The 9,355-nt window shown below is 43.5% G+C and overlaps 1 protein-coding gene across 1 annotated transcript; it reads left to right on the top strand.

Annotated features, from left to right (window-relative positions):
- The first annotated feature begins 586 nt into the window (after positions 1–586).
- LOC140016459 (uncharacterized) lies at positions 587–4,108 on the top strand. The gene has a single exon (XM_072069982.1). The coding sequence runs from the start codon at positions 587–589 to the stop codon at positions 4,106–4,108; it is 3,522 nt and encodes a 1,173-aa protein (XP_071926083.1).
- The last annotated feature ends 5,247 nt before the right edge of the window (positions 4,109–9,355 follow it).

A 9,355-nucleotide genomic window follows, 5' to 3' on the forward strand; every position in this document is an offset into this window, starting at 1 on the left:
CATGTTAAATCCCATTAAGTTGGTTGTTTGGAATATACGTGGGGCTTCTCGCAAAGACTCGCTTAGATATTTAAAGAAGATCTGCACACATAATAAAATAAGACTTTTGGTACTTCTGGAACCCATGTCGGATAGTCCTCAATTGGAAGTGGTTCGTCGGTTCCTGGGGTTTGATAAGGCGGTGGGTGCTTTGCACAATAAGGTGTGGGTGTTTTGGTTCACTGAGTTGTCATTGAGCTTCAGGGAGTTAGCCGATCAACTCCTTCACATGCACATTTTTTTCGCTTCCGGGTGCTCCATTCATTTGTCGGCGGTTTATGCTCGGTGCTCGAGGGTAGGTCGTCGTGATTTGTGGACGGCACTGGAAGGTTTGGCGGGGGAAGGTGTCGGTCCCTGGTTAGTGGCAGGGGATTTTAATGTCATTTCCAATACGGAAGAGCGAGTGGGAGGGTCTCCAGCTAATGCCAGGAACATGGAGGAGTTTAATGACGCTATTGGCAATTGCAGTTTGTCCGAGGTGCCTTTTGATGGGGCGTTGTTTACTTGGACGAATGGTAGGGTATGGTAGAGATTAGATAGGGCTTTAATGAATCAGGAGTGGGCGGATGGGTATGAGCTCTCGCATGTCTCTCACTTGTCCAGGGGCCGGTCAGACCATGCTCCACTCTTGATTAATTGTCACAATGAGAATCACAGCAAGCGGTCGTTCAGATTTCTGAATGTTTGGAGGAAACACTCGAGTTTTTTGGAGGTGGTTCAGCAGGGTTGGGCGGTGCCGGTGGAGGGTGAGGGTATGCCGAAATTTTATAATAAGCTGAGGGCTGTTAAGGGCTGCCTGCAGGTGTGGAATTCCCAAGTATTTGGCAATATTTTTAGCAAGGTCCGGGAGGCCGAGGCTTTAATGAAGCAGCGGGAGGAGCAGTTTGACTCTGAGAGGGATTCTGCGGCCAGAGCAGCGTTGGAGGAGGCAAAGGCTGCTTATGCCAGGAGCTTGGCATTGGAGGCTGAATACTGGAGACAGAAGGCGGGCATTAAATGGTTGCAGGTTGGGGATGCTAATTCAGCATTTTTCCATTCCCACTGTCGTCAATGCCGTAATTTTAATTTTGTTGCCCGCATTAGGGATGGCTCGGGTACATGGTTGGAGGATACTCAAGCCATACAGCAGTCAGCAGTCGAGTTCTTTTCGGCTTTGTTCGCTTCGGAACACCAGCGGGGGCATTCTCCGGTGATGCCTTTCTCGATCCCTCAGGTGTCTCCGGCAGACAATGACATGTTATCTGCTCTGCCTGACATGGCCGATTTAAAGGGGGTGGTTTTCGCTTTGGACATTGATAGTGCACCAGGGTCAGATGGGTTTGGGGCCGGGTTTTATCAGGCCTGTTGGGATATTATCCAGTTTGACTTATTGGAGGCGGTTCAGGCCTTTGTCCAGGGTATGCGCTTGCCTAGGAGTTTTACTAGCACATCTATCATTTTATTGCCTAAGATCGCAGGCGCTATGCAATGGAAGGATTTCCGCCCAATTAGTCTTTGCAATGTCTGTTCTAAAATAATTTCTAAGCTCGTCTCAGATCGGTTGGGACGGGTTCTCCCAGCCTTAGTATCCCCGTGGCAGACTGGTTTTGTACCAGGACGGGGGATAACGGATAACATCCTTCTGACGCAGGAGCTGGTGGCAGATTTAGATAGGCGTTTGCGCCATCCGAACCTTATGTTAAAGTTAGATATGGAGAAGGCATATGACAGGGTCGAATGGCCTTTCCTTTTGTACATGCTTCGGCAATTTGGTTTTGCGGAGCAGGTGGTTGACATGTTCTTTCGTTTGGTGTCCAACAATTGGTTTTCAGTATTGGTGAATGGTGAGGCTGCTGGTTTCTTTAGATCCTCAAGGGGTGTTAGGCAGGGTGACCCGGTTTTCCCTGGCCTTTTTGTGTTAGTGGCCGAATTTTTGGGTCGTGGGTTGCAACACTTGCTGGGGCTGCAACCCGGCAGGTGTTTTGCTACGGCAGGGTGCCCGGTCCCGTATCTGGCTTTTGCGGATGACATGCTTCTATTCACTAGATGCTCAGAGGAATGCCTGTCAGCGATAAAGGGTTTTTTGTTGGAGTATGAGACGGCGTCAGGCCAAAGGGTGAATGTCAACAAGAGCTCTTTCTTTTTGCCCTTGCGGGCTACGCCCGATCAGGAGCAGTTGGTGACTAGGGTTCTAGGCTTTCGCAAGCAGGCTTTTCCATTCATCTATTTGGGTGCTCCTATATATAAAGGTCGAAGACGGGGTGTTTTGTTTGATGATATTCTCTCGAGAATGCGGGATCGACTTGGCCACTGGAGTACTAAGTTGCTCTCCTTTGGGGGTAAGTTAGTCTTGGCACGGCATGTACTAGCATCATTGCCCATGTACTTACTTCAGGTGTTAAATACTCCGAAGGTGGTACTTACACAGTTAGGGAAAATTTGTAACTCCTTTCTTTGGGATAATAAGGGGGAGAGGCGCATTCATTGGTCCTCCTGGGACAAGTTGTGCTTTCCAATTGATGAAGGGGGGCTGGGTTTTCGGTCCTTCAAGGACATGGCCCAGGCTTTCGCGGTTAAACTTTGGTGGCGTTTTAGGCTTGGAGAGTCGATTTGGGCTAAATTCATGCATGTCAAGTACATAAAAGGAATCCATCCAGCGGAAGCTTCGGTAGAGTGGGCAACAGGTACCTGGAGGCGTCTGGTGGCCATTCGACATATGGCGGAGCAGAACATTAGGTGGTCTTTAGGGGAAGGCCTTGTGGATTTTTGGAAGGATAGGTGGGTTTTCCATGAGCCTTTAGAGACGGTGGTGGATCGTTCCCTGAAACCCCATTTTATTGTCTCGGAATTTATTACTAGGGATGGATGGGATGAAACGCGTCTGGCTCAGTGGGTTCCAGGGTTTGTCATACAGGCGATCAAAGATGTGCCTCACGATTTAGATCGAAAGGATATGATGGTTTGGGTGCCTTCCCCAACAGGAGGTTTCACGGTTAAGTCGGCTTGGGATGTGCTTCGGCAAAGAAGGCATCGATCGGTGGTTGATTCCCTACTCTGGCCTTCTATATTGCCGGCAAAAATGTCCTTTTTTGCATGGAGGCTGGTACGTAATTTCCTTCCTTTAGATGTGACGTTGCGTGATCGGGGTTTGATTTTGCCTTCTCGGTGTGGGTGTTGCTACCTGGAGGAGGAGGCTCTGTTGCATGTCTTTTTAACTGGGCCGGTTGCTTCGGAAGTATGGCGGAGGGTGTCTGGCCGGTTTGGGTTTCAGTTGCGTAATTGTTCGCGTATGGCGTCGATTTTTCTCTCTTGGCACATTACTGCACCTACATCAGCGAAGGAACACATCCGGGCAGTCTTGCCAATTATAGTATGCTGGTTCATTTGGTTGGCCAGGAATCAGGAGCGCTATCAGGGCATGCGATGGGGGGTAGACAAAATACTTCGCGAGGTGGATTGTTTTTTGGATCAGCTTGGGAGGGCAGGTAAGTTTTGTCGTGCGCATTTTAAAGGGGATGCGGATTGTGACTTGCTAAAATTCATTAAGGCCTCTCCAAGGAGGAGGGTCCCGTGTGCGGTTGCCTGGGCGAAACCTCCACTCGGGTTCTTTAAGCTTAACTCAGACGCCAGCGTGAATCGTGGTAGGGCCTCGGGTGGTGGTCTGCTGCGTGATAGTCAGGGGAGGTTGATATTTGCTTTTTACAAGGAATTTGGTGAGCAAGATGTATTGGAGGCAGAAAGTTTGGCTTTGCTGTTTGGTTTGCAGGTGTGTGCTCAACGGGGGATTTGTCCATCGTTGATTGAGGTGGATTCCAAAACTTTGGTCCAGCTGCTTGCATCGGGGGTAATTGGGAAGTGGCCTTTATGTAATGTTTTGCGGCAGATTAGAGACCTACTGGATGGGTTTTCGGCGTCTATTTCACATGTTTTCAGGGAGGCTAATTCATCTGCGGATAGGCTAGTAGCTGTTGGGGCTGGGGGCACCTGGGTGTATGATCAGGCTCATCAACTTCCGCCGTTAGTTCGGGCTTCGATTAATCTTGACTCACGAGGAGTGCCGGGTCTTCGTTGGGTAATAGAAGAGGATTAGGGCTTTTTTGTTTTTCTGGTTGTAACTTTAAAAGTTAGAGGAGGTATTTCCTCTCAAGGGTTGGTAGTTCTTGTTTGAAATAATATTTGGGGCTGGCTTCCCCTCCCCGTATACGGGGTTTGCCAAAAAAAAAAAAAAAGTGATAGTTGTTAGTACCATCGTTATAAGAATTTCTTGGAGATAGCACTTTATCGCACCTAAATTGGAAATACGCGTTTTCATACGCACGATTTAATTGAGGGACTCTAGACCCTTATTTTGGGGCAATTAAGAATGAATAATATTTATATGAATATGGGTGCATTAAAGGTTTAGTGCACTAGTGAAACAAACGCGAGAGGAATCGAGCGCAAAACGCGCGCGTACGCGTACTATTTGCAGTTGACTTTGGTGCACCAAACACAACCTTTAAGTTACCTCTAAGGAGCTAGTCCATCAGATTTTTTTGCCCTCTCTTCCCTCTCTCATCAGCCGAGCAACATAAAGAGAAAAGAACACTCCAAGCTTCAACTTTCTTCTTCAAATTCCTTCATCAAACTTCATCCAATTCCTTCCAAATTTCACACACACTTAGCTTAGTACTTAGAGATCATATTAAGCTGCAAAAAAAGGGAGCTTTTCACAATTTTTCTTGGCCAAGAGGGGACCGAAAATTCTGCCTTTGTTCATCACACAAGTAGGTAACGATCCGACCATCAAATTTTGGTTTATGGAAGTAGAATTACACGTATAAATTCTTGCATGCATGTGAGTAGTCTTGTTTATGATGGATTTTTGTTTGGTGGGTTCTATGAGCTCCCACTTTTGATGGAAGGACTGATTTGATGATTGATGATGAAAATAATATTGGTTTAGTGCTTATTGTGCTAGAAATGAGTGATGCTATGAGTAAAAACTCAAATGAGGTGCAATAGAAAAAAGTGACCATTTTACCTCTGGTTTGTTCGACCACTTTTGTGCAAAATTTTGAGGTTATAATGGCTTGTTTATGTTTTTTACATGTTATATTGGTTGTGTAAAAAGTTTCATTGAAAAATAACTTGATTTGGTCACTCAAATGTTGAAATCTCGAAAGGTTAGAAAACTGGAATTTTGTTCCCGGATTGCCCAGGCAGTCTTCTTGTTTTGGCCATAACTTATTGCCCCGATGTTGGAATCGAGTGCCGTTTATGGCACTGGAAACTAGACATTCCCAAATTTCTATTGGTATAAAATTCACATTCTGGTTCCACTTGTGTGAGCCAAACCATGTATTTAAAGATTGCTATTCTGTTTCATTGGTTCACTACTGGGCAGAACATGAACTGTATCTTAAGGCTCAAATGTGGACTAGTTGTGGACGGATTTTGAGAACAGTTTCTTCTGAGAAAATGTAGCCTTATGAGTTTATTTTCCAATGCCACCAACCATACTCAATTTCAAGCTGAATTGAGTGATTTATGATCAAAATTCGAATCTGGTCTTGTGTAGGAATACCATGCTTTTGGACAGATTTGAAACTAACTATGGTTTGAGACTTGTTATCCGAAGCTTCTTAGTGTAAATCATCTATCGAATGTACCTTAAACATATTTTGGATATTTCCTCCTGGAATGAACCATGTTTGAGGTGTTCCTTGACCAAATGTTTGGAAATGGCAAAACGGAAGTTCAAAGGCAGCTTAGCCTTAGAATTTCTTGTGATTTCAACGGTTTTGTTAACCCACTTTCTGTGCTTGTTTCTCCATGAAATTTGGTAGAAGAACAACCCTTATATGGTAGTATTATACTGCTAATTTTAGTGTTATTCCGAGGCCGTTTCATGGTTCAACTAAATTTCCAAAGTTCATGACTTGATGTTGGAAAACCCTTGTTTAGCAAGGAAATTTGGATAACTTTGAGCTACCGTATCTCAGTGCTCAAAACTCCGATTTTTGTTCTGTTTACTTTGTTTTAAACCTTGTTTGTAACTCTAATGGAGTTCCAAATTTCAAAAACTGGTTCGCAATGGGTGAATTTTGCCGAATTTCCAAAGTTGGCCAAAAACCAATCCCGAAAGCTGTCTTCATGTTCAAAACAGCAACTTCAAGCCAATTTTTGAATACTTTCCATCGGGAATCATGGAAAAGTGTTCTATGAACTTCAGTACCTTGGAAGAGGTTTCCAACGGTACCAAGTTTTCCAATTTTTGACTTGTAAAGCGTGAGATAAGATTTTTCTAACGTATCGTATCAAAACTGAAATTTTCCGAATTCCAAGGAAATGGAGTTTTTCAAGTACTCCTTATTCCTTCAATATTACTTGAACATTTTATACTTGATTTCCAAGATGAAAACTAAATTTCTCTTGTGCTTTGAAACCCCACTTGAGAGTCTCGATTTAGGATAATTTGGGCTCGTTTCACGAGACTTCTAAGATTGTACTATAGTACAATCTTCTTTAATAGTAGGGGTTTGTGAATGATAGTCTATTATTATTTGCTCAGGCGCACACGAGGACCTTCAAGAGAATCCCATAGTGAACACCTAAAACTCCGAGGGATATTTCTTCCTCATTACTTATATTGGTGAGTGTCAAGTGTATGAATACTTGATACAAATTTAATTGTTATGATTGTTTGGAGATTTTGAAAATAGATGCGAGTGTGTATTTTACCGCACTCGTTCTTATTTGAAATAAATGACTCATGATTCAAATGTACTAAATGAATTATGAATGGCTTAATTGAATGAAATGAGATGATTGAATGATTGAATGAAATGAAATGGTATGCTATGGCTGCATACGTCGTTGGAGTGAATCTCCTCGACTCTCAAATGAAAATGGGGGACGCCCAAATTCATAGGCCGATCTTGGACTCGAGCCAGCATGAACTTGGTTGGGAACCTTGGCGAGCCATGAGATAAATAAGTTCAACCTACTAAGAGGTCTTTGTGATAGCCCCACCTTCCCCTAAGGCGAACCAAAGGGGTTAGCGGACTGCCTGCCCAGCTCTCGCCAGGACTAACGGATCAGTTTCGGTTGGTCTAATACGTTCCGGAACATACCAATGCGCGCAAACAAGCCAAAATCACAGAATAAATAAAAAAAAAAGAAAAACGCGCCGATGATGAACAATGCCGGACACGTCAGAATCCGGAGTTCAACCATACATCAATCCAACATATACATACATTGAAATTCAACATTTACAACCAAATGGCATGCCACAAAAACCATTCATCATGAATATACATGTTTGGTTTGCCAATCAAAAGAAAACGAACCCAATACACATTAGGGTTTCATTCAAAGAGCTATTCAAAAGATACATTTACATGAGCTCAACTTGCTAGTACAACCTTTCCAAAAGTGATCATTTTCCTGTAAGGAAAACAAATGGAACGGAATGAGCTTAAGCCCAGTGAGTTACTACCACATAAGCAACAAAGAGCATATAGCATGTCCTTTCAATTAAAGTACACAATTAAGAAATGAAACAAAACGGTAAAAGGATACGGACGGCTCTCAAGAGCCTATTTCCTCGCTTATATTCTTGATCCAACCTCATTGACCCTCCGTCAATGTTAAAAGTACCAAACCGTAGACCTCACTTTACTTCCATTCCTTCCACCCAACATACCCCAACCGGGCCCGCACTCCAAGCAGTAACTTTAGGTGATACTCGAGTACACCGGAACCAAGGGTCTCATTACCACAAGATTCTCATTTCAGTCCCCGTGGCTAGTCAATTTCTACGACCAAACTCTCGCTGGCTCGATTCAAGTGACTACCAACGGGGTCGAGCTCAGTAATACAGTAGGGCCGTTGGATACTCGTCCAACCGACACCCAAACAATATCCCATGAATGGAATCCAATAACTCATATAGCAAGTACAGTAATACAGTGAAACGGTAAACAGTCATTCACAGGAATAAAAGGAATGAGGGCGGTCAAGTACACCCTCACCCTAATCATTTCCAATAGCCAAACAAGCCTTCAAGGCATCACAATCACATATAGCAAAGCCACATTATAAACATCCAAGTGAGTAGTATACTCACCACTCACGTAGGTGAGGTTTCATGCACCACCGTCCAAAGTGCGTCGTGCACTAACGTCACGCCCTAGAACACGTAAACAAATACCATGAGACTCGATAACGAGTCATAGAGCCATGCCAATCACAACCCCAATAGGGTTTCATATGCATATATAAGCATGATAGCAAACCAGAAATCAAGAAATGTAACTATATTAGCCCTAACAACAAAACAGTTTTGGCCTCCTTATGCGGTAATGGCACAAAATGCGCTACGTTTATCAGATGAGGGTGTAAGACCCACCATCTCGAAGCTAAAAGAAAGGGATACAACAATGTAGAAGGCCACTCAGTCCAAATCCTAGCACAACTAGGTCAAAAATGCAGAATACCAAACCAGAACCGTAATTGCAGGTTTACAAATCACACTATGCTGTAATTAGTCCAACTCAGTCTATACAGGTCCAAATGCATTGATTCTAAAGGCATGTGGTAGCCAAGACATCCAGCTACATTTCATCAGAAGACACCAACATCCAAATCCAAAGCAATTCCAGTCAAAACAGACGATTACAAGCGGAGTTCGCACATTCTGATCAACCCAGAACAGCAACAGTAAAATCGACATATCTCACTCTACACTGCTCCAAATGACCTGAAATTTTACAGGAACCTCAACCACATCAATACCTACAACTTTCATGTTTTAAGCAAAGGCCAATTCGGCCTCTAACCATATGATACAAAACCGGACAGAAAAGGGGTTATGAAACCCTAACTTCCTCAAATTCCTTCCAAACCCAAAATTGGTTGCAATTACCAATCATTTACACCTACTAGAGTCATTACCCCTCATTACCAACCATCATAAATAACCAAAACATCATGATCACATTAAACCAGAAAATTCATCAATAAAATAAAAACTTCACCAATTCATCTCAAACCAAGAAATAAACCACAAATTTCAGCACTTTAGCCACCACTAGGCACAAATTAAGCATCATTAGGTATAGGAGGAAGTTCAAGCACCACTTACCTAGTAAACAAGAGAAAAGGAGTTGTAGAACACCTTAGCTTCCTTGAACACTTCCACAAAAACACTTACTAGCACCAAAGGAAGGGATTTTATGGAGTAGAAACTAATTTATGTGATTGGTTTTGGAAGATTGAGCTAAATGGAAGCTAAAATGTTGAAGAGTTTCTTTCTTCTTTGCTCAAGAGAGAACCGGCCATGGAGGAGAAG

This window comes from Coffea arabica, chromosome 11c (genome assembly GCF_036785885.1).
Source record: "Coffea arabica cultivar ET-39 chromosome 11c, Coffea Arabica ET-39 HiFi, whole genome shotgun sequence".
Lineage (NCBI taxonomy): Eukaryota > Viridiplantae > Streptophyta > Magnoliopsida > Gentianales > Rubiaceae > Coffea > Coffea arabica.